Below are 23198 nucleotides of genomic sequence, written 5' to 3'. Positions count from 1 at the left end.
AAGCCCGGAACCCTAATACGTCTACAACCCTCTAATGCGTCTGTTACCAAAATGCAAGTCAAGTTGGGCATTGTCAAATTTACTGAAACTGTTCATTTTTAAAATTGCGCATAGCGCAATTACGAAAGCCCGTACGAAGTACCTTTTAAATAAAACCAACAATTTACGACATTATTTTAGAAACCCAAAATTTTTTGCCAACTTTCCATTGGGTATTCAATTACCTCTCAAATGAAACAAAAACTAGCAAAATCGGATGAGATTTACTCGATTTATGTGCAAAAAACACTTAGGGCCGAGTAACGACCTTTGAGCCCTCCCAACAAGCTCGCGTTGCATCTTATCCAAAAACAAGGTTCAGCAACTTTGTTCTACTCGTCAATACCTTTCATTTAATATATCACAAGCAGCTATTGCGTGCGTATTTCGGTAGATATCGTCGAAAGACTGAAAAACACCTATAGGGCCCTAGCTCTGGAGGGGCCGACCCTACCATGCCCATTTTCGAACTTGACCTTACTTTTGTCGATACCAATCGGGGAAAAAAAGAATTTTGAAAAAAGGTTGTGATTTACTCAAGAGGGGTCACGGACGGACGGACGGACGGACGGACGGACATTTTTTTTATTGCGGATTCGTCATCTATGAACATAACCAAATGCTTTGCCCTTACTGTCTGCTTCCAATTCGACGTGTTACAAACGGCATATTAATCTTATAAGCCCCCAGTACTTCGTACGGGGCTAAAAAGTCTGCATAAAAGTCACATTAGTATTAAAAATTTTGTCGGCTAGACTGCCAATAATATCTGAAATTCAATGAATCCTTGTACATTTATGCAATGCAACTTATTTTCATTTAGATTTATTGCATGATATAGCACACACTGTTGAACGACCCTTCAAGACCAGATGAGTGTTATTTACGTATAGTACACTTAAATCATTTATGCATTTCATTTAACTTAGTTTGCAACGGAATGATAACAATTTCTCTGCATGCCATCTTCATTAATTTTCTGGTACCTTCTTAGTCCCGTACGGTGACCACTATGCCGTTTGTAACATGTGGAATTCGACTTGAGTAAATGAAAACCGATTTTGAAAATATTATTTTGAAAGGTGTGAGATCGACTGAGTAGTTTCTTAAATAGTGCTCCTTTTGAGGACAGATTTAGATGGTATGTTGGTTCCTAAAGTTACATCACAACTCATGGTCCAACATCATACCAGTTATCTTCAGGATTTTGAAGGATTTTTGATAGTTTTTTTGAGTTTCTGGATTTTAGGAGTTATTGAGGTGGTAGCATGTTCCTACCAGTTCTAGAATACAAAGAAAATGAAAGGAATTCTGAGGTTTTATTTTAATTATTTTATAGACTTTCGGAATTATTGTGTTAGCAGTTAGTTCCCAAAATTCCAAAACTCTATATGGTTCACGATCTTCCCAGTTCTAGAATTCAGGAAATTTGAAGAATTTGGGCAACGTGTGGGGCTTTTTTGGGTTCCTTTCTGGACTTTTGTGATTGTTGAGGTGGTAGTCTGTTGGTTCCTAAGTTTCCATCGTAAATTTATGGACGTAGGTGGTTTTGCTAATGAAAGGCACGGGCTTTCGTAATTATGCTATGCACTCTTTTTGAAATGAATACTTTCCGTAAAGTTCTTCAAAGATTAGCACTACGTAGGCTATAGTGTAACGGACGCTTTAGGTAAACGGGATCGTACGGGGCTAACATCGTTTCGTCTGCCACGTTCTCAAATTGTTTAAATTGATTAAGTCTAATAAGTATGGTCTACTTTACCAAACCGTTTAACAATTATAAAAGTTATTTTCAGCATCTTTAGGCAGTAGATGCTTGTTTTATCACTTTACCTTTGTATTGTAATCTATGAACTTTCACACCACTTTTATGAATACAAAGAAGAAATTTACATGAATTAATTGTCCGTCCATCTCATTTGACTGTACAACTCGAGTAAGTCGAAATCAATTATTATTGCATGAATTCTGAAAAGAATGCAAAATTGGAAAAGAATGGATAAAATAGCTCTGCGGAGCTATACCTGAATAAGCGGTGTAACGGTTTTTTTTTTGAAGTTGTGAAGAGAACGTTGTGATCATAACGAACGTAGATTGGAGATTGAAGATAAATTTATTATTTTATTTTCAAACATTGTTCAATTTAACATTTCAATGGGATGAGGAGATTGTACTAACTAATCTAAGATAACGTCAACGAAACAAATCTTTTAACATTTTAGTAGCTCACCCAATACAGTTTTCAACCAAGTTTTTTCGTAATCTAGGATCTCGGTGTCTTCTTCACTGTCTTCATCAAACGTATCCATATAGTAAACGACCAAAAACATAAGAAACCACAGCTGGAGCTCATCACACCGATCCATCTCATTTTTAACGTTTTCAATTGTCTCATCAACACGTTCAAAGGCCGCTCCAGTTAAAACGGTTCCGAACATATTCATGTAATGATTGATCAGTTCATCTCGATGTTTTCTATGAATAATAACATCTAATGCGGGTACTTTATACAAAAATTCGAACAGGTCAATGGCTGGCGAATGAAAATTTGCGTAGGCAAAGTCAACCTATAACAATGTGGAGAAGATATGTCAACAAAATCGTGGAGCATTATCGCTGTGTTATCCTTACAAATATCCCATTGGCCACTTCACCACCATTCGTTTTTAACAAAGTGTTTTGGAATTTCATATCCCCATGGCAGAGCACTTTGCATGCAGCATCGTTCGGACTATAGTACAAATTTCGTACCGTTTCAAATAATTCTTCTGTTTTACCTTCAAGTTTCTCGACAATATTCTCGAATCCGTCGAATTGCTTCATCATAGCAATACACTTGTCCATGTCTTCACAATAGCTTATGTCTTGGTGAAAATCAAAGTAAATGCTATCCAATTGTCCCACCGTCTCGTTCATTTGTTTATCCAACACAAAAGAAGTAGCATGGAGTTGGGCTAGTTTTCCTATCAGCATTTTGGCCGCATCAAATGAAATTTGACGGCGATCCTTTATTGTTGTATATCCCAAGGAGACCATGTCTTCCATTATGAGTATCGGAATTGGTGCATTGTGATTGGTTTGATAAATTTGTCTGGCAAAATTTTTTATTTATTTTCTCATAAATAAAAAACAACGAACCGAAACAGTTTCCAGAGGACATACCTTGGCGCCACACTATTCAAGCCCATACCATACAACATTGAGTCTATTTTCGGCAAGATTTTCTCATACACCTTCAGTTCGGTATCGAATTGTGCTGTTTCCGTCACATATTGCAAGTGGGTGTTGTGTGACTGGTCTGGCACATCCGGTAATGTTTTAACGATTGCATTAATTTCGTGCACATTGTCATCGTTACTTGCACTGTCCCGTTTGTAGTGTAAGTTTACTTTGAACATAATGCTTGAGAAATGGTCACTGATGTCGGCCGAATTGTCTTGTATATTGTAGTCGATCAATTGAAGACTCGGATCGTTGGTGTATCGTAGTAAAGCTTTGTCCAATAAAGTTTTGTTGAAGCTTACAGGAATTTCACTGACGTCAGACATTCTAACAATTTGGCTTTTTTTCACTCTTTGCAAATACTTTGATAACCGAACAAGTTTGAATCGATTAAATCAGCGATGTATGATCAGATCACACAGAGTTTTTTTTCTGTTCAAATTAACAATAACAACCTTTAGTTATACAGCACAATGTTCAACTAACACAGAAAAATGTTCACACTTTTGCTTGTTTATAAGGCGAGAGATTAACCTATTTTAGAAATTATGAAGCTGACCCAGATAAGTATGTGCAGTTTTGTCAGCGTGTGCACTGTGCATGTCTAGTAATTAGGGTGTCAAATATTAATTTAAACTTTTCGAGCTTTCAAAGTAACGGCTAATTTTAGCATATTTTTGGCCACAAAACTGGGTCGACAATTTAACAAAATAACTGATATCGCTGAAGGTGACGCATTATGCGCCTGTACGCAAAACTTTTATCAACAAAATATTGACTCAAAAAATTTTAGAAAGAAAATTTAACAAAAATTGCGCCACAAAGTGGCAAATGATTCGGCTTTCTTCCGATAGAATTCCATTCTTTCAGTACATATTTTTCGATATCTTAGCCATTTTCCTAACAGTAGTTTCCTCAACATCTGCCACTTGTGACGCAATTTTTTCTAAACTTTCTTTCTCAAAAATTTTGAGTCAATAATAATAATGATAAAACTTTTGCGTACAGGCGCAGAATGCGTCACTCTCAGCGATATCAGTTATTTGTAAATGAGATAAAGGACTAGCGTCACATTCACCCTTTAAGGGGTTTTTGACTGATTAGATATAAACGAATGTTTCTTCACACTTCACTTCCATTGTTCCATGGAAAGAACTTCAATGGCAGTGCAATCCAAATTTTATTCCGCCTACGAGGTAACCGTGAACTATGTGGCAGCGAAGACTCAGGTTCAAAATAACAAATACTAACTTGTAAAGTGTTCAATCAAGTTCAATGATCTTGACCATATGCCTTTTTGAAGTGCAAGAAATTCGAAAACAATTGCGCCCAATAGAGTGCAGACTATGTGCAGCAAGGCAGTCAAATTGGTTCCCAGGACGAATCAGGTTGGAGAATGAGGAAGCAAATAAAGAACGAACAAAGCGACAATCTAAAACCGCTAGAATTAGAAAAAGAAAACTATGAGCGACAGGAAAGTCTGGGATCAGATGTGCTGGAGGAGTCACACGAAATCGAACACCAAATAAGAAAATGAAATTAGACGATTCGAGTGGTTCGGGTAGTGTGGATGTTGTAAACTCTTCCCCAGATGCAATCACGGAACAGGTTGTAAGAGGCACACCACCAACAAAAGTCACATCGTCTTCAACGACCGCACCATTTCACTATCACTAATTCATCGCCAACAAGATCAGAAACATCGCTAAGGAAACTTCAGGAAGGCAATGCAAGTGACAAGTGAGCGATCCATTCCATTTCTGCTCTTTATCACCCATGATCTTATTCCAGGTTTCGTCTGCATACGATGCCTCCAGGGACTTAACGTATAATTGCATGTCGGCCGCATCGCCAACAGTTGTAAAAGCAATTTTCTTAAAGGATGCTCAGCCTGAACACTCCGTTCACATAAAGAAATGCGTAGCTACTAGCTGCCGCTTTTGCCAATACCTTCCAAGTCCAAAATTCGTTTGGCACAAAAGTATTGGACAATGTTTGTTGGAGTTTCAGCAGCGAGTAACGTTTGGGTGTAAACTTTGTGTGATTGGATTGAGTGCACAAATCTTCGACGGATCCTTTTCAGTTTAATTGTTGTTGGTTATCGCAGCCAATCAAAATAAAAATATTTTTGCAATACAATTGCGCCTTTTATTCAAATTGAGATGCCGTGATCCACGAAACAAAAATACAAAATTGGATGAAAACGAAATTCCCTGAACGTTCCCGCTTACTCCTTCTCCGATATGGCTGTTAGATGGTTTTCCACATCGTCTTCGCTCAATATACGGAAGGCCGGATCTTCCTTGGTAACGATTCCAATTTCAACTTCTGACGGTTTAAAATCAACGGCCAACACGGTCGACAAACAGGATATAGCCATTTGAATAGCTTCATCTTCGGTGAAATCGGAGCGCTTCTTCAATTTCTTCTCCAAGTAACTGTTCGCTTCGGTTTGTTTCACACCAACGGAAATAGCACGGAAGCCACAGTAATATCCAGCTGGATCGGTTTTGTACACACACGCACCTTTATCGTCGTCATACGCAATGAGAACCATGCTACAGCCCAACGGTCTCATTTCAGCATTCTGAGTGTACACTTGATTGATGTCGGCGATGCGACGACACAAAACATCGACGGGAATGTCGGTGCCGAATTTGTATCTCCAATTGGCCGCCTCGTATCGAGCGCGTTGAACTTGAGATTTACTATCGGCTGGAGAGAAGGAATAATTTACGATTACAGCCATGAAGCAAAACGGAAAGCAAACTCACTTACCAATTCTACCGGTCATCACGCAACCAATGTTCTTTGTGATCCGGAATAAATGAGACACAGTCGACGCATCGATTAATTTCTCGGATACTTTCTTTTGCGTTGCCACAACAGCAACATTCGTTCCCTTCAACGCAACAGACGTTAAACCTTCCTGGTTAATGGACTTGAAAGCATATTCTGTGGAAAATGGGTAGAAAAACTCCTTAGTCACGGAAACCTAACCTCATTTTGGCATTACACAAATTTGTTTAGTGCCTTACCGACTTGGTACAGTCTTCCTTCCGGTGAAAAGATAGTGATATGACGATCAAAACCAGCTGAACTTCCACGCGACATTTTGTTCAATTATTTTTCTAGCAGAAACTTATGAATTAGCAACTAAATGGAGCGGTGTTATTGTTTGAACCAGAAATATATTTTGCAAGTAAATGAAAAATGACATTTCGGATGCACAGTCTGTTCAAATCGGTTGACGTTTCAAAGCGAAAAAAGTGAACCGAGTCATCTGTTTTTTGCGTCATCAGCTTTGACAGGACGCTTTTTTTGCTGTATTTTGACGGTTTTGATGGATGGATAGTTCAACAGTCTTCGGAAAACCGGTTGAATATTTTAAGAAAATAATTTGAATTTTATCTCAACTATACGATGCATAAGACACCGCAACGAACAAATAGACAGTCTAGCCAATACTCGGCTAGCCCGTTCACCCCTCCAAAGTATACGAGTAGTTTGAGTCAGGAACTGAAACAAGTTTTATTTGAGCGGAATTTACTAACAGCAAAATCACGCAAGAAAGGTAAAATCTTTCCGATGAGCTCATCGTTAATTTAGTGGATGTGCATTGAACTGAACTATTTTCGTTACCCATCAAAACAGTATGTAGTATGCTGGATAGCATGTCGCCGAAAGTTTCTCCCGGTAAATCCAATGACGTCAACAAGAGGAAAAATTTTCGTCTGCAAGCAGTACAGGAAATACTCACCTCTGGTAAATTTACTTTTTTACCAATAAAGTTACATGAGCTAAAATGACGGTACTGACAGAACGTAGCTACATCAATCAACTGCAAATTTTGATGAAATACTTCGTTAATCCGCTGAAAGAACAGGATGTACTCAGCAACGATGAATTCACCATCCTTTTCGGTCAAATCGAAATGATCTACAATCTGAATACGGAATTGTTGAAGAGCTTGGAAAGTGATTTGAGTAAAGTGGGGAAGGCATTTCTGAGGCTGGCTCCGTTTTTCAAACTCTATTCCGTCTATGCATTCGACTACAATCGGTCACAAATTGTCTTGCAGGTGAACCACAGTGACATCAATGGGGAATGTGCATGTTCTAATCAATCGATTTCCGGTCAATTTCTAGGAGCTAACCGAGAAGAACCAAAGATTTCGTAAATTTTTGGAACAAACTGAATCGCGGCCCGAAGTACAGACGAAATTAATGTCATTGTTGATATCGCCGATCCAACGGGTTCCCAGATATCGACTCTTGTTGCAACAGGTCATCCTATACTCGAGTCCTGTCGACGACGATGATTTCAAGATACTCCAAGGTAAATTCACTAAAAGTCCTGTTTCCTTGACGATATTATCTGGCGATTATTGATTTTCATAGATTCCTTCAAAGAGGTGGAAAACACTGTGTCACATATGAATTCTGTCGTACAAGAGCAGGAAGTCACTCAAATGGTGATAAATTTGCAAAATTCGCTGGTCGATCAAGTACCGAAAATTATCAAGCCGAGTAAGTATTTTGGATCAAAGTGCGATCCGTTCAGCGACTCACTATATAAATTGTCACGATTCTTCTGTACAGGTCGCAAAATCATTAAGGAAGGAGTCTTACAGAAAATGTCCAGTAGTGGGGTAACGCTGAAACGATACTGTGTACTGATGTCGGACATATTTATGTACTGCAAAATATTGAAGGTAAGCAGCCGCCAATGAATCCTAATTGTTGATTGAAACTGAAAATGTTGTTCAAAGGATCGCAATAAGAATACGATGGTATCCAACTCCCTGCAATGCTCATGCATTTTCCCGTTGAAAAAGTGTCGCATATCGGAGGTCTTTCCGGGAACTTTCAAAATAACTTGCCAGGGTGACGGAATCATTTTGTGTGCTGACGATGTGGGAATCAGTAAGTGTTGGATGACGGCGATTAAAGAGACAATTGAATTGCATATCCAGTGCCGAAAAACCATTCGGAAAGGGTCGAGTAAGCGAACACCCATGAGAAACAAAGCTCTGAAGAATTTTGAAGTGGATGAAGTGTTGAGCCCGACGAAGAAGAAATACGTACGTGCAGCAGTGCATTCAGTCATGTTTAAGGTCTGACATTCCATTTACATTTTACAGGATTATGATTCGGTGTATCGGTGCAGTGACTTCTCCGATTCGGAGTCAGATATTGAAGAGCACAATCGTTGCTTCAATTTCGACACTCCAAGCCTATTCGGAAAGCGAAAGCATTCAGACGTTGATGACAAGGACAAGAGAAAAGTCAGTGAACCGGATGTTGTTCCAAGGAAAATGTTCAGAAATTGGTTTCGTAAAGGTCCGGCCGAAGTTGAGTCGCAAAACGGTGACGATTTTGATCCGACTTACGGGTTTGCAAAGCAGCTGGAAAATCGCACGTACATACGTAATAGCAATGCAGTAGACACAAGCATTCCGATTGCCAGCATGGATTATATGGGCGTTGATTATCAGGATGTCTTATATCCTCTTCGTACGAGCACTGGCAGTAACGACAGTTCTGCTTCAGCTTACTACAACACTAGCAACGGTCACCGATCAAACGAACACACCAAATCGCCCGCTGTATCTACGACCACATCAAATTTGAATGCAAATGTGTTTCTGCCGGTAACTCCAACCCGGAAAAGGGTCAAATTTGATGAACGATCGAACAAAGTGAATTTTTTCCGACGACATCCCCATCAGTATCACCATAAGCCGCAACATACCAAAGGTTATTTGTTTAACGCTCAGCTCGACGATAACGAAAAATTGACGTTCCGACAGAGAATCACGAATTTCTTCGCGAATTTGTTTTAAAAATGTTTACGGTTCGTGTGTATTCGCGCCGTATAAGTATGTCTAAGTACTGAAATGTTGAAAACTTTCTGTAGTGGTCACACATCAAAAATAGAGTTGATTTTCAGTTAGAAGAGTAAAGTTTGTTTCATTCAAAGGATAACCAATCTTTTTTTCTGCAGCATTTTAATCATAGAATTTAACGGCCTAACAAAATAAGTGCGCATTTCTATATAGGTAACGTAATGGTATAAAATGCCTAAGTTATAACATATTCGTCCAACAGACGAATTGTCCTTTTATCATCGTTGTCGGCATCTGCCACAACCATTTCATCGTCGTCATCATCGTCCTGCGAAAAGAATCGTCGAATGAAAATTGATTGACCGGAAAATGAGTATTTTCACAGCGAACTTACATCGAATCCAAAACAATTGGACATATCCTTATCGTCGGATAGCATTTTGTGCGGCTGTTCACGGAATTTGTTCACCGATGTGCCCATTGCATCTAAGTCGTCGGTTAATTCTAAGTCACAGAAGAAAATTTCATCAAAACCAAAATCCAGCAAAATGTACGGACATATGCCTGTGACGGCACTTACCATCTCCAATGATGAAATCAGTATCAACGTTCATTGGATCCTCTTCGTTGATCTGCTCGATTTCTTCTTCCTCTTCATAAACAACTTCCTGTTTCGGTCTACCGTCCTCGTCACCATCTCCCATTTCCAGTACCTCCAACACAACATACTGTTGTCCGTTGTCGCCCACATTAACATACATTTCCTTTCGCTTTCCGTCGACTTCCACTTTCGGTTTCACTTCATCGAGATATTCCTCCTGTTCGTCGTCTTCATCCTCTTCGTCCTCCTCTTCGGAATCGTCGTTCGACTGGTAGATCTCGACCTGTTGGCCGTCGATGATTTGAATGCGTTTCCTTCGGCCCATTTTCAATGCGATGGCTTCTTCGCGTATACTGGAATCGGGATCGTGCAGTGCCATATGTCGAATGAGATTTCCTTTGTGCCGGAACGATCGAGTACATAGACTGTTTGGACATTTGTGATTCTTCTCCTTGGGTTTTGGTGGAACGTAATCGGGATTGTGGTAGAGATTTACGTGACGCTTGAGCAATTGCTTTTGTCTGTAAATTGGCGGAGTTGGTTAAGCTAATCGGAACGGGAAAATTGTCAAATTATTTACCTAAACGACTGCTCGCATAAGTCACAATTGAATGGCTTTTGATCGGTGTGAATGAGCATGTGGGATTCGAGATGGCGAGCCGATATGGATGCGTACGGACACAGTTCACACTTGTAACACTTTTCTCCTTCGTGCGTTTTACTGTGAAGCTAAATAGAAAAATTACATTTTGCCATGCCCGGTGTGACATTTAAATGTAACTCACCTTGTAACTGTACCTGTCGGGGAATAAGTTTCCACACCGTTTGCATTTCAACGGTTTGTCAGCCGTGTGCAGTTTTTGCACATGAATTCGAAGGTCCGTCTTTCTTCCACACGTTGTCGGACATAATTCACAATTGAAGACTGGCTTGTCGCCGACTGTAATAACCGAGAAGAAATTTATGAAATCTGGCACCACGCAGAGGATGCCTTGAAAACTTACCGCTGTGGATTAGTTTGTGGGCCTTCAACGAATTGGATTGGGTGAATCGAGCATGACACACATCACATTCGTACCTGAAACACGCGAATAGGTTTAATGATTTTTACTGGCCTTGTGCGACGAGTACTTGTGCTCTCGTACTGTTGAATGTACTCACGGTTTTTCGCCGGTATGTATCCGTAAGTGTCTCTTCAGTTTAAATGTGTCTGGCGACGCGTATGTACAATGAGGGCATTGATAGGGGCGTTCTCCCTGAAAAATTAATTGTTTCGTCAATATATCAGCAGCAAGAAGGGTCAAAGTGCCGTACCGTATGACATCGGATGTGGCGTTTCAATTTGCTCAATTCAACACTGGCATAATCACATTCGGTACACTTGTGGGGCTTCTCGTGTGTGTGTCGATAGCGCACATGACGTACTAGTTCGCCCGATGTTGTAAACGAACTCGAGCAATATTTACAACTGTGAGGCTTAGTTCCGGTATGCGTGTTAGTATGGTTTTGCAAGCTAGCCTGCGTTTTAAATCCTCGTTCACACACTTGACACTTAAACGGTCGTTCCTCGGAATGCGATTTCATATGACGAGACAATAAATATCTTTTCGGGCTGCTGTAGTTGCAGTAAGTACAAAAGTGCACTTGATTTTGGTTTGAACCGCCTGCCTTTTTCGACACAGTGCGAACGACCTTTTTCGGAACATGACGATCTTCTGGGCCACCAAATATGGACTGCTCTTCTTGGCCGTCCTCGAATTCGTAGACCTTTTGACCTTCTTCGTCCTCCTCCTCGTTTTTTTCTTCATTCTCATCCATTATGAAAACGTAGCTGACCTCAGCACTTTCTTCTTGGCCTTCATTAGTTTCTGGTTCGTCGTCATCCTGTACGAGGTTCGGATTTTTCGTCAAGCGCGGCACTTTATCGTTTTTTCCTTGAAAATAGTAATTTCCACTGCTGTCTACGAAATATTGATCGCCGTCTTCCTCTTCACCCGACAGAACTTCTTCGTCGTCTTCATTTTCGGCGGCTGCTTGACTGTCATTTCCCTCGATTTCTTTGTTGAACGTTTCCAGATACGACTGCAGTTCGTTACCCTCCAACTTAACTTGGATCTCCTCTTGACGAGTAGCCATATCGGTTATGTAGCTTTGATCTGGAAACAAATTTGAATTTTTCACTCACAATAGATTAAAATGCAGATTAAACCCATGAATTACATCAAGAGTACGCCATGTTGGCATTTTAGCATAGTTTATGAATTTAATAGAAGCAATTCCGATGAAAACGCAATGGTAAACAAATGAATGATTTGAATTTGTAAAATTTTGGTGTAGTTTTCAGACCAGCCCCCTCTAGGAAGAATATTCTATTAATTTCGGTCACCGAGGCGAGCGCTGAGGAAGTTTTGTAAAAAAATGGCTTCCTTTGAATGTTACGTTTCGCTTGATGAAAGCGAATTCAATGTTAAATGCATCAATAAATCGGTCACTCACCACTTTGCTGAGACTCTGACGGATTGCTGACACAAAACAATCAATTGGATGAATTTGAGACCATCCACTAAGAATTCATTGAATGCAAAATGATTATTCTTTAATACCGAGAGGGCGTTTAAATTGAATAAAAGGTCGCACTCTCACACGAAAATTACAATATCGAAAAACCGAATGTTCGCGAGAGATGGCGGCGTCAGTTGCCGAATGGTTCTTAAGAATGAGCTACACATAAATTTATTTGGCAGGTGGTGTTGCTACACGCACTTCATATGCCATATTTTTCATAGTGACTGCAGTCTATACAGTACAAGGCCGATTATCAAATACCCAATAGAATATGTTAAAAAATTGAACAGTAAAGCCGAAGTTTTAAATCAATTTTACATGAGATGAAAGTCAGTGAATTCTGGAATTTTTCTGGTGCATGTAGGGTTTTCTGTTATAATTTCTCAGGTATAACATACAACATGAAAGATTACTTAAAATCAATCGCCCAAAACATAAATAACAATTTTTTGCTATTCTCTTACTTGGTGGATGCATCGGGTCTGAAAAACTGGTAACGAATTTCTGTGAACAGATATCTTGTCAACGTTTTGCGGGTATAAATCTGGGGTATGACACTTTGAACGAATTTTTGATAAGTTCACATGGTTCGCATGTAGACACTAGTTTTAAGTACCACTTAAACTACGAATTTATTAGATCGATTACTAGATGGTCTACCGATTAATACTCGTTAAACGGATCTACTTCTCCAATTCATTAAGAATTAATTTCTGATTATATTAAAAACAAAAATTGAACGATAATGGTTATGTTCGAGAATTGCCAATTATATTCCAAAAATCTGTTACTTTAAAATGTTTATCGATTTTTTTTGCTCGATTTTCGGTGGGTAATCAAGATTTCAGGACACAAACATTATTCTGCTTCTGGTATTCTTGTATTTTTAAAATGTCTAAAATTATTCTACTTCTTTCAAAGTTTTTTTCTGGAAAATCAATCAGAGTATAATTAATTTCATATGAAGACTGGATCCATATTAGACGTTAATTATAACATGGTAATCACTATCCGCTATCGGCTCGATAGCATTTCGATACATTTGTGGTATGGTAATTCCATTTTAGTTGCTCAAAGTGTGTTCACTTTCGCTTTTTTGGTGCATACGGTGCATTCGCATTCAAAAAGAAGTGGTAAAGTGAACTTGACACGTATTGTAGAGTGTTATGATCGAGGCGAGATGACCGAATACCAGCCTTGGACAACTTGTCAAAATATTTCTTTCTCATCATAACACTCTTCTGAAAACAGAGATTTATATTCGAGGCGCTGATGCTAGTTGGCACCCAAAATAGGGAAATGATGTTTGGAAACTAAAGCTCAAAAGAAATAGATTTTCGTAAATTTCTATTACATTTCTAGTACATTTACAGCATTTACAGTAATGTCGGCCTAAGTGCATGTTTAAGCATATAATACGTTCTTTAACAAAATTAGTTTACAAATAATGTATTTCATTTAAATCCTTTGAATGTGGTAATGTTCCTAAAATGGACGCAACATTGTTACGTTGAATAACCAACCCTAATCTTTGAATTAGGTAGTTCGTCGCTCGTTTTTCATGTGTTTTCTCCGTAATTCTGCTGCCAATTTTTTTAATTAAATCTAAACCGCATTTGCCAATCACGCCAGAGGTTTCCGTTGCAATCGGAACGAATATGAATTGGCTCATCAAATCGGTGTAATGATCAAATTTATCAGCTTCTGCTTTTTTCGCTGCCCAACCTAATTCACGTGCCGTTCTGTTCACATAAGAGTTCGCAAAAGTGTCTTCTCCCTAGGTACGAGAGTCAACCCGTCGGGTTTCTTACCATCTGGTCGGGAGCAACCAGTAGGTTCACGTTTGCAAGGAATTTCAGCTGATCGGAATGCTCGTTGAATTAAATCATTTCCTGATCCATGTCGTGGAAGTGTGCCGGATGCTTTGCTGCATGATAATCCATGTCTGCCGTACTTGTTAACTTTCGTACCACACACACATTTATGGGGCTGAACAATTGCAACGCCAAGACGTAAACCGATTGATATGCGAAACTCATCATTATTCAAATGAGTTCCTAATTGCGGTGACGGTAAACTGTGTAACCAAGCGCCGGATTCTTTCGACGAATTGGCCAAAAATCGAGCTTTGTCCACTGCAACGTTCAACTGTTGTCTAAGATTTTCGATTTTCTGATTAATTTCGTAAGATTCCCACACGCCTTGATAAATACGTATAATTAGTTATTAATAATAATACACTAATGTCAGCGATCTTTATTTTGTGGACTAATGGGACTAACTCAACTGCTATGACATTTCATTTACCAGAGTGAAGTTATTTCATGTGAAAATAGAGCGCAAAGAATGAACCACTGAAACAAATTGTGGCGCCTCTACAGGCCAACCGACTTAAAAAATGACAGCGCCATCAAGCCACAACTCAAATATAGATCTACGATTGAGTTACTGAAATTTTACGAATTGCATAGCCTCTGTTCTGTACAACCTTACGCACATTACGCTGCTTCTTTTGTTATCATTTGCTAAAAATAGGAGATTTTTTTTTTAAATTCATTTATTTTATCATTTTATCATTTTATCAGAATGATGTTTAGAAACTAAGAAGAAATGTAATAGAGTTTTCCCATATTTTAGTACATTCTGTCATAAAATTACTGCTGTCACTGCGCTTATTTTCATGTGAACCAACTTCACTGCTGTGACATTCCATGTGAATGAATCAATGTGAAGTTGTTTCACAAAAAAATAGTCCAGTAAGAATGAAGTACTATAAAAAAATGTGGCGCCTCTACAGGACAACCGACTAGGCGAATTGATTAAATAAAGTATAATATATTCTATTCCAGAAAACCAGAAAGGTTGTGCAAGTATTTTAGAAATAGTAGATCACTATATCAGTGAAATAATGACATATCAAGTTACTACACTGAAATATTATGCTATTTTACTTTACAAGCGAGTTAAGAGCAATGTAGCCTTTGCAAATCTGTAGCCTACATTTAGGAGGCAAAATATTCGTTTTTTGATGATTTCTCTGAACCAAAATCTTATTTTGAAAAATTAAAACCACTACAGCATGCAAAAATTGATTCGTGGGTGATAACTTAACCCACTTGGAGAAACCTTTGCAGATTGCAGACACATCTTAAAGAGTTCTCACCCAACCCAAAAGTGAAAAGTGTCATTATTTCCCTAGTAAAGCAAATGATTATTACATGGGCCAAAAATGAGGAAATTGTGGAATTTTTCTCGTGATTTCACACATGTTTCCTATACTACAACCAGCGCAATTGTCTAAAATCCATAGTCGAAAATAGATACGTCGATAAAAATCGACCACATAACAGTGTTTGTCGTTTTAAAAACCATCCACCGACCGAACGATGAGATAAGGTAGTTGCATTGCAGTTAGATTGATAAAGCAGATTCCATTGCAGACATTGCAGAGAAGTAAATGAAACGTCAAAGATACGTGCAAAAAAAAATTTTATCTCTGAAAAAGAAAATTACGAAAAACTATCAAATTCGTTTTAAGATCATAATTTCGAGTGTACAAACTGACGGACTCCACAGACACAAAGTATTGCGAATGTTTGCTCCGAATATTGAACTGAAATAAGTATTCGAAAGCCAGCACAAAAAGGAAAATGTTCAACCACTAACAACAAAATCCGATCAGAATGCTCCAATGAATCAGTATTTAGAAGAAAATATTGCAAATAAAAGGACTAAGCAGAAGGAAAGTTTAACGAAATGGATGATTTAACTTCAGAAGACATATGCAGAGTATGTCGCTGTAAGGGCGGTGAGTGTATCTTTCTAATCCTACAGAATAATCGAATCGTGTAATGAGTTTTCTACAGTCGATGTATTGGTTTGCTGAAAAGGTTACCAAAGGTGCATTATTTACATCAAACAAAGTGAATTGCTTGATTTGTGTGTGAAATCTCAAGTCAAATTTTGTATTCACATTCGTGAAGTAGACCTTTCGCAATATTTGGACGCATAAATTTCTGTCCTTGAAATTATGGTTGATTTAAACAAATGGCTAAACAATCAAATGAGTTAAATCAACATTTGGCACAGTTGTGCAAGAGAAACAAATGTGAAAGGCCATTCCAATGTTGAAGTTTAAATACCTTTTGATAACCTTTGATTTTGTGTTTCACTGACTTTGTTAAACAACAGGTTAACGTTTGCGTAACATTGTTAGAATTGCACCAAATCGATCCTATTGAAGACATTGTGCAATTGTGTTGCATGAACGTCAATGAACACACAGGAAATCTTTAATGTAAATTCATTTGTAGCTTACGAAACTCTGTGTCTCGGTATTCAATGTACCAATGACTGCATGACTGTTTAAATTTTTTGCAATGAAACAATTTTAGATAAGATAGTGCATGTCTGCAGTTCAAGTTGCATCGAAAATGCTACGCAGTTTTGTCTGTCCGTTCTTGTTTATCAAACGAATTCACAAAATAACTTTTTTAAATTTTCCAGAATCCGATCTCTTCCACCCGTGTATCTGCCAGGGAAGCATAAAATTCATTCATCAAGAATGTCTGCTACAATGGATGAGATATTCACGAAAGGAATATTGCGAACTATGCGGCCATCGGTTTTCGTTTACTCCAATTTATTCCCCCGACATGCCTAGAGTGTTGCCGTTGGCTGACGTTGCCGGTGGTCTGCTGAATTCGGTGGGAACGGCTGTTAAATATTGGCTTCACTACACATTGGTCGCATTGGCATGGCTGGGCATTGTGCCACTCACAGCCTATCGAACTTATCGATTTCTATTCTCTGGATCGCTAGAGTCACTAATGTCGCTGCCGTTCGAAATGTTTTCGATGGACAATATTGCCGCTGATGTTTTTCGGGGATGTTTTGTGGTGACATGCACGTTGTTCGGCTTTATCGGCTTGGTTTGGCTGAGAGAACAGATTGTGCATGGTGGCGGTCCGGATTGGCTCGACGAAGAAGAACCGGTCGTTGAAGCTGCTGAGGTACATCCAGCACATCCTGCTGAACCAGCTAACGTTGCTGAAGATGACGATGAGCTGGTTCAACTCGTTCAGCTGGAGAACAACAATAACATCAACAATAACAATAACAACAATGAAGTAAATGTTGCCAATTGGATCGGCGATGGAGAGGCACCAGATGAAGAACCGCCTATTGATCGACCAATTGATCCGGCTGAACCCCCTGCAGCAGACGCCAATGAACAAGAAGGCGAGCCCGAACCACCGGGCGAAGAAGCTAATTGGAATCCAATGGAATGGGATCGAGCAGCGGAAGAGTTGACATGGGAACGATTACTCGGTCTCGACGGTTCGATGGTGTTTTTAGAACATGTATTTTGGGTTGTCAGTCTGAACACAATTTGCATTTTCATTTTTGCATTTTGTCCATTTTCGATTGGCAACTTTGTCATTGCTTTTACCGGACTGATTCGTCAAGGAAAACCATTGATGCATTTTCATGGTTTACTCACAACGCTCGTTGGATATTGCATCATCGGCATCACTCTATTACAGCTTCATGCTATTGCAAAATTCTTCAAGCTGAGAAAGCCGCGACGAATACTCGGATTGTGTTACATTGTGGTGAAAGTGTCGCTGCTTTCTGTTGTCGAAATTGGCGTTTTACCGCTCGTGTGTGGGTGGTGGTTGGACATATGCTCGTTGCCCGTATTCGATGCAACATTGAAAGATCGAAAGATGAGCTTTAAGGCCGCTCCTGGTACATCACTGTTCATTCATTGGTAGCTTTAAAGAATCATATGAGAGATGAAGGGCAAGACCACTGACCATTTCCCGTTAATTTACAGGATGTTCGGAATGGTATACGTTTACTATTTTGCATCGTTCATCGTTCTACTCAGAGAAGTTCTGCGACCTGGAGTCTTATGGTTTTTACGTAACTTAAACGACCCGGATTTCAGTCCCATTCAAGTAAGTGTCGTTGTAATGAAGATCCCAGCAACATTTTTCAGTAACAATGAATTTTCAGGAAATGATTCACCTGTCCATTTTGCGTCACACACGGCGACTGATCGCATCAGCGATAATTTTTGGATCAGCCGTCATGCTGATGCTGTGGTTGCCAATTCAAATTCTAAAGACCCTGTGGCCAACTTTCTTGCCGTACACTTTATCGGGTGATTCAGAGGTCAATGAACTCAGTCTACAGCTATTGTTGTTGCAGGTACTAGTTAAGAATCATTCCCCCAATGGAAAATCTGTTTGACCAATTTTTCTTCGCAGATAATTCTACCCGGATTCTTTGAACAATCCCACACTCGTATATGGCTGAAAGGATTAATTCGCCTGTGGTGTACCGTCGTATCTTGGTGCCTCGGTATAAAAAGCTATCTTTTGGGCACTGAAACCCGTCCAAACGAAGACGAAGTTCCGCCTCGTGCTCCAGAACATGGACAAGGCCTAGGAGCCGCTCATCAGGCGTTGCTTCAACGCGATGTACCCGTTGGCTTTCAACCGTATGAACGTCCGACAATGTTCGTATTTCGATTGATTGGTTTGATCGTTTTGATGTGCATAAGTCTGGTCATTGGCTCGTTGATAACGTTAACCATACCGGTAGGAATCTGAACACGAATGCTGTGGCATCGAAATGTTTTTACTTATTTGTCAATGTAACCGATAGGTGTGGATTGGTAGACACGGCATGTCAATTTGGAGCATAGGAAGTCACATAAATCACCATATCACACACACAACAGAGTCAACCTCACCGACCACAGAAGAGTCACAGTCGCCTACAAGACCGCACGAACTGTACACAGCCGCACTTGGTATATATTTGTGTTGGGTATTGTCCAGAGGCATATCGGTTGCCGTGAATCTGTTTCCCCAAGGCAGAGCAGCCGTTGTCGAAAAACTGAAGCATTGGATCAATATTGGCGCATCATATGCAATGGCCACAATTATATTTGTCCTGATGCTGGGTGTCGTTCCTTTGTTATTCGGATTGTTATTGGAATTAGTTGTGATCGTGCCGCTACGGTAAATGCATTTTTGTTTTTACCGACAATCCACTCAGTCGAGCTAAATTGTTTTTGGAACACTTATTTGCAGTGTGCCATTGGAACAGACACCAATACTATTTCTATGGCAAGACTGGGCACTGGGTGTTTTGTATACGAAAATTGCCTGTGCCGTTACACTCATGGGACCTGATTGGGCACTGAAGCGAGCAATCGATCGTGCATACCGTGACGGCATTCGTGATATCGATCTGAGATTCATCATCATCTCGCTGGCTATTCCAGTAATAACATGCTTCGGTCTATCGTTAGCCGTTCCGTATGTGATAGCCCACTCAATTATGCCAATTTTCTTCAAAAACAAAATGACCAGATTGCTGATCGTGCGTCGCATCTATCCGTTCTTTTTAATGATTGCGGTGATCATTGCCATCGTTATCTTTCAAATAAGACAATTCAAGAAATTGTATGTGGCAATCAAAAACGATAAATACTTGGTGGGTCAACGACTGGTGAATTATGATCACAGAAAAAAGAAATTGGAAGCTGCAGCAGCGGCCAATGCATTGAATCGTTAGGAGTGTAGGGAATGTTTTTTTTTTCAGTCGATAAGTTTGGGATGTTTTAAATCATTGGATTGGCACTTGAATTTATTGTTAATAAAACCATCTTGTGATGTAAATTTAAACAAAAATTTTGCTTTGTAAATTACGCGTAGGCAAAAATGTAAAAAGAAAATTGTGCCGAAACGTCAAGATTCATTGATTTTCTGTAGCGAGATGTAGAGCATAAAGACACGCCAAATACGCCGATTTCTGCAGGCTAAATGGTTGCAAAATGCCACAAATTTTCGAACGAGACGTTTATTAACCGTTGACACTCTTTTTTAGATGTAAGCCTTATGGCTTTGGGCAAACTCATCGTTATTTTCCTCAGGAATATACAGATAATTCAGAATGGTTTCCAGCCACTGCATCATTTGTTCCTCTTGAATTTCCGTCCCGACAATTTTCGATTTAATTTGGTTTTCAAAAAACTGCTGTACATTCTCCTCACATTCTTCCCATGAGAGCGTCCCGTATTGGCTGTCATGTTTCTGATCGAACGAATTGAAGTGTAAACGGTCCAACACTAATCCCAGCCCAGGTGCCGTTGGGCAATTTATCGCTCTGTCAGTGAACACCATATCAAAAATGCTTCTATCAGTCACCTCACGAGCAACGGCCAACATCAGACCTAACATTTTCCGAATCTGATGCATCATAAAACTTCTTCCTTTCAGTCGAATCGTACAAAATTCCACATCATGGACTAGGAATGGTGCCTCACATACCGCATCTAGTATTTGACGATAACTGGATCGATCCGAATAGGTTTTATCGACGGTGAAATTGTGATAGTTCTTGTTTCCCTTGAAGAGTTGAAGAAGTTCATCGATAAACTTTAACTTATCGGCTGATACGCGATATTTCACTTGCGACGACTGATCATTGTAATGACTAAAGGCTATCGTAGGCAATGTGTACGCGTAAGTTCTAGCCCTACAAAAATACCGAGCATGAAATTTGAGTGGGACTTCCTTCAGACCAAATACTCGAACATCGTCAGGAAGTTTTTGGTTGATATCTTCAATGTTCAGACCAGTAGCTACGTAAACGGAACCGTTATTATTACTGGTTCATGGAAAATGTCATCTTTCTGACACTCACGCAATAAAATCGAACAGCATTGTCTTAGAGCTGAGACACCCTTGTCAGTCCGGGAACCGTGGTAAAATCCTATACTGTGCGGCTTCTTATACTGATCATAAGTGATCCATTTGCACTCCAACATTGCTTTAAATAAAACTTCTTCAATTGTCGGTGCGCCGTCTTGACTTTGATACTGCATTCCTCGATATTTACATCCAGAGTAACCCATCATCAGGCAGTGTTTAGTGACGTTAGAGTCAGTTTCCTGGAGTTTGCGCTTAAAATTCTTTGTTTCGTCCAAGGATGGGTCAGTGTTTTTAAATCGTTTTTTGAATGCAATTGGAAAGTATTGCACTGCAGGAATCTTCAGCACATTTGTCTGCTGATTGAGAATATATAGTCGAGTCAGCATTGAGCGATAACACAAACAATTTTCGAAATTACCTTACTGATGAGTTCTTTCAGTTTAAACATTTTCCGTCTAATTTAAATATTTCTTCTCTCGAATGCAATGATGAAAATAAAATTGCAACAAGAGACCACCTACAACACACTACTTTTGTTTACGTTTTTTGAAGTGACATAAACCATTTGATGGAATATACTTCAAATAAAAGCATAGAACGGTCACATTCGTAAAAGTATTGCGATTGATGATAACCATAACAATACATGCAACAAAGTTCTGTAAGAACCTTGCCACAATGAAAGTCTAGAACAGGTATGGTCGATCGGCGAATTCGTCATAAACGCACTCACATTTTATGTCAAAATAATATGAAAATGAGTGCGTTTAAGTACGAAAATCAAATTTTTATGTCCTCCGGGCGGACAATAGACCATACCTGTTTTACACTTTCATTGCCTTGCCATTCAGCATAAGAATGATCCTAAAATCTTCGTTAACAATATTAGACTTCTTTTAATTCGGTTTTAATACCGAACTGAACCTTTTCTCCTATCGATAAATTGTTTATGTATACTGCTCCCTTGTAAACTATATAAACTTAGCCTGTTATAGAGGGCAAGCATATGATCAGTATTATTAGACAGTTTGCGCAAATGACGTATAACTTATAAGTCAACTTATAAATCCGAATTTATAAGTTATAAGTAAATCAGTTATAAGTTATAAGTAAGGTGGTTATAAGTCATAAGTCAACCAATTATAAAGTGAAAGTTATAAGTTCATAGGTCAAAAGTATGAACGTCGAAAGTTATAGAGATGGAAAGGTAGTGGATCAGATAGAGCAATTAAACTCTAGGAACCAACCTACATTAATATCAATAATCACAAAAATTTAGAAGACAACCAACAAAATCATGTAAAATCTTGAAGTTCTTGGGCTGAGAAGAGGACGAATAAATTTTGCATCATAATGCCTATCTTAACCTCACAATGTAAAAAGATCTGGGACATAACTTCGAAAAATGATGGTCCTGACTTTGTCGGCAGTTGCAGCTCTTCAGGCTTATTCCTAAAGTCAGAAGAATTACAATGAGCAAATTATTTTTCTTCTTTGACAATTCCTGACTCTTCTCAGCCTGAGAAACTCAAGATTTTGATGTATTTTACATGATTTTGTGGGTTGACTTCTATAATTTTGTTATTAATGACGTCATTGTAGTCATTAACGTCAGTTGGTTTCTAAAGTTTAATTGCTCTATATAAGCATCTTGACACATTTCTATGATTTTAGACTTTCATACTTTTGACGTACAACTTTCACTTCATATGTGGTTGACTTATAACATACTAACTTATAACTCATAAATTTGGATTTATAAGTTATAAGTTATACGTCATTTGCGTAAACAGTCTATTATCGGTTCTTTTACTTCCATCGATCAAAGAATTTTTAATTGGTTGATTTCAAATCTTGTACTTCAATTTTTTTTTACCATGCATTTTACTATTATAAAGGACTACCCAAACCTTGTCAATATTTTTGTCGTCGTTATCGATAACAGATGAATAGCCTATGTGCACTGTGCAGGTTAATTGAAAATAAAAAGGAGGAAATTTATATTTTCATGTCTTTTAGGCTCGTCGTCCTGTCATAAGTTGTTTTTTTTAGAAGATTACAAGGTAAGATTAGTATAAGAAGAGAGTGAAAGATCCGTATGTTTGTAACAGATAGCTTGTGTTGTAATCTATTGTTATACAGCCGAGTAATAAGTGCTTTTTTAGGTACTAGATGTGAAGACAATACACAT

General features: G+C 38.9%; 6 protein-coding genes and 1 long non-coding RNA gene across 9 annotated transcripts; 3 read left to right on the top strand and 4 right to left on the bottom strand.

Annotated features, from left to right (window-relative positions):
* Window positions 1-2200: 2200 nt before the first annotated feature.
* LOC119080054 lies at window positions 2201-3767 on the bottom strand. Its single transcript, XM_037188260.1, has 3 exons — window positions 3202-3767; window positions 2671-3130; window positions 2201-2606 (listed from the first exon to the last, which is right to left on the bottom strand). The coding sequence occupies exons 1-3, from the start codon at window positions 3585-3587 to the stop codon at window positions 2250-2252; spliced, it is 1203 nt and encodes a 400-aa protein (XP_037044155.1). The 5' UTR covers window positions 3588-3767; the 3' UTR covers window positions 2201-2249.
* Window positions 3768-5386: 1619 nt separating this feature from the next.
* On the bottom strand, window positions 5387-6478 carry LOC119080082 (proteasome subunit alpha type-6-like). The gene is made up of 3 exons (XM_037188303.1): window positions 6300-6478; window positions 6040-6216; window positions 5387-5976 (listed from the first exon to the last, which is right to left on the bottom strand). The coding sequence occupies exons 1-3, from the start codon at window positions 6373-6375 to the stop codon at window positions 5489-5491; spliced, it is 741 nt and encodes a 246-aa protein (XP_037044198.1). The 5' UTR covers window positions 6376-6478; the 3' UTR covers window positions 5387-5488.
* A 106-nt stretch (window positions 6479-6584) lies between these two features.
* Window positions 6585-9221, top strand: LOC119080012 (FYVE, RhoGEF and PH domain-containing protein 6-like). The gene is made up of 8 exons (XM_037188188.1): window positions 6585-6835; window positions 6916-7026; window positions 7083-7342; window positions 7410-7599; window positions 7662-7790; window positions 7863-7975; window positions 8033-8344; window positions 8405-9221. Exons 1-8 carry the CDS (start codon window positions 6685-6687, stop codon window positions 9104-9106), a joined length of 1968 nt encoding a protein of 655 aa, XP_037044083.1. The 5' UTR covers window positions 6585-6684; the 3' UTR covers window positions 9107-9221.
* A 35-nt stretch (window positions 9222-9256) lies between these two features.
* LOC119080008 (transcriptional repressor CTCF-like) lies at window positions 9257-12431 on the bottom strand. 2 transcript variants are annotated; one of them, XM_037188184.1, is made up of 9 exons: window positions 12207-12431; window positions 11025-11866; window positions 10872-10966; window positions 10715-10788; window positions 10496-10650; window positions 10291-10439; window positions 9690-10231; window positions 9504-9613; window positions 9257-9437 (listed from the first exon to the last, which is right to left on the bottom strand). In XM_037188184.1, the coding sequence occupies exons 2-9, from the start codon at window positions 11844-11846 to the stop codon at window positions 9345-9347; spliced, it is 2040 nt and encodes a 679-aa protein (XP_037044079.1). In that variant the 5' UTR covers window positions 11847-11866; window positions 12207-12431; the 3' UTR covers window positions 9257-9344. The 2 variants fall into 2 exon arrangements, with proteins under 2 accessions (XP_037044079.1, XP_037044080.1); XM_037188185.1 differs by lacking the exon at window positions 12207-12431 and adding an exon at window positions 11931-12103.
* A 3233-nt stretch (window positions 12432-15664) lies between these two features.
* On the top strand, window positions 15665-22307 carry LOC119080118. Its single transcript, XR_005088271.1, has 3 exons — window positions 15665-15674; window positions 21993-21995; window positions 22063-22307. It is a non-coding gene; the product is annotated as an uncharacterized LOC119080118 (long non-coding RNA).
* LOC119079994 (E3 ubiquitin-protein ligase MARCHF6) lies at window positions 15705-19984 on the top strand. The gene is made up of 7 exons (XM_037188160.1): window positions 15705-16083; window positions 16782-18048; window positions 18115-18238; window positions 18297-18491; window positions 18551-18883; window positions 18951-19309; window positions 19382-19984. The coding sequence occupies exons 1-7, from the start codon at window positions 16032-16034 to the stop codon at window positions 19866-19868; spliced, it is 2817 nt and encodes a 938-aa protein (XP_037044055.1). The 5' UTR covers window positions 15705-16031; the 3' UTR covers window positions 19869-19984.
* Window positions 20141-21566, bottom strand: LOC119080057 (tRNA pseudouridine synthase A-like). 2 transcript variants are annotated; one of them, XM_037188262.1, is made up of 3 exons: window positions 21426-21566; window positions 21000-21363; window positions 20141-20937 (listed from the first exon to the last, which is right to left on the bottom strand). In XM_037188262.1, the coding sequence occupies exons 1-3, from the start codon at window positions 21453-21455 to the stop codon at window positions 20177-20179; spliced, it is 1155 nt and encodes a 384-aa protein (XP_037044157.1). In that variant the 5' UTR covers window positions 21456-21566; the 3' UTR covers window positions 20141-20176. The 2 variants fall into 2 exon arrangements, with proteins under 2 accessions (XP_037044157.1, XP_037044158.1); XM_037188263.1 differs by having other exon boundaries at window positions 21000-21360.
* Window positions 22308-23198: the final 891 nt, after the last annotated feature.

Source organism: Bradysia coprophila, unplaced genomic scaffold (genome assembly GCF_014529535.1).
Source record: "Bradysia coprophila strain Holo2 unplaced genomic scaffold, BU_Bcop_v1 contig_350, whole genome shotgun sequence".
Taxonomy (NCBI): domain Eukaryota; kingdom Metazoa; phylum Arthropoda; class Insecta; order Diptera; family Sciaridae; genus Bradysia; species Bradysia coprophila.
This window is presented reverse-complemented; position numbering and strand designations above follow the sequence as displayed.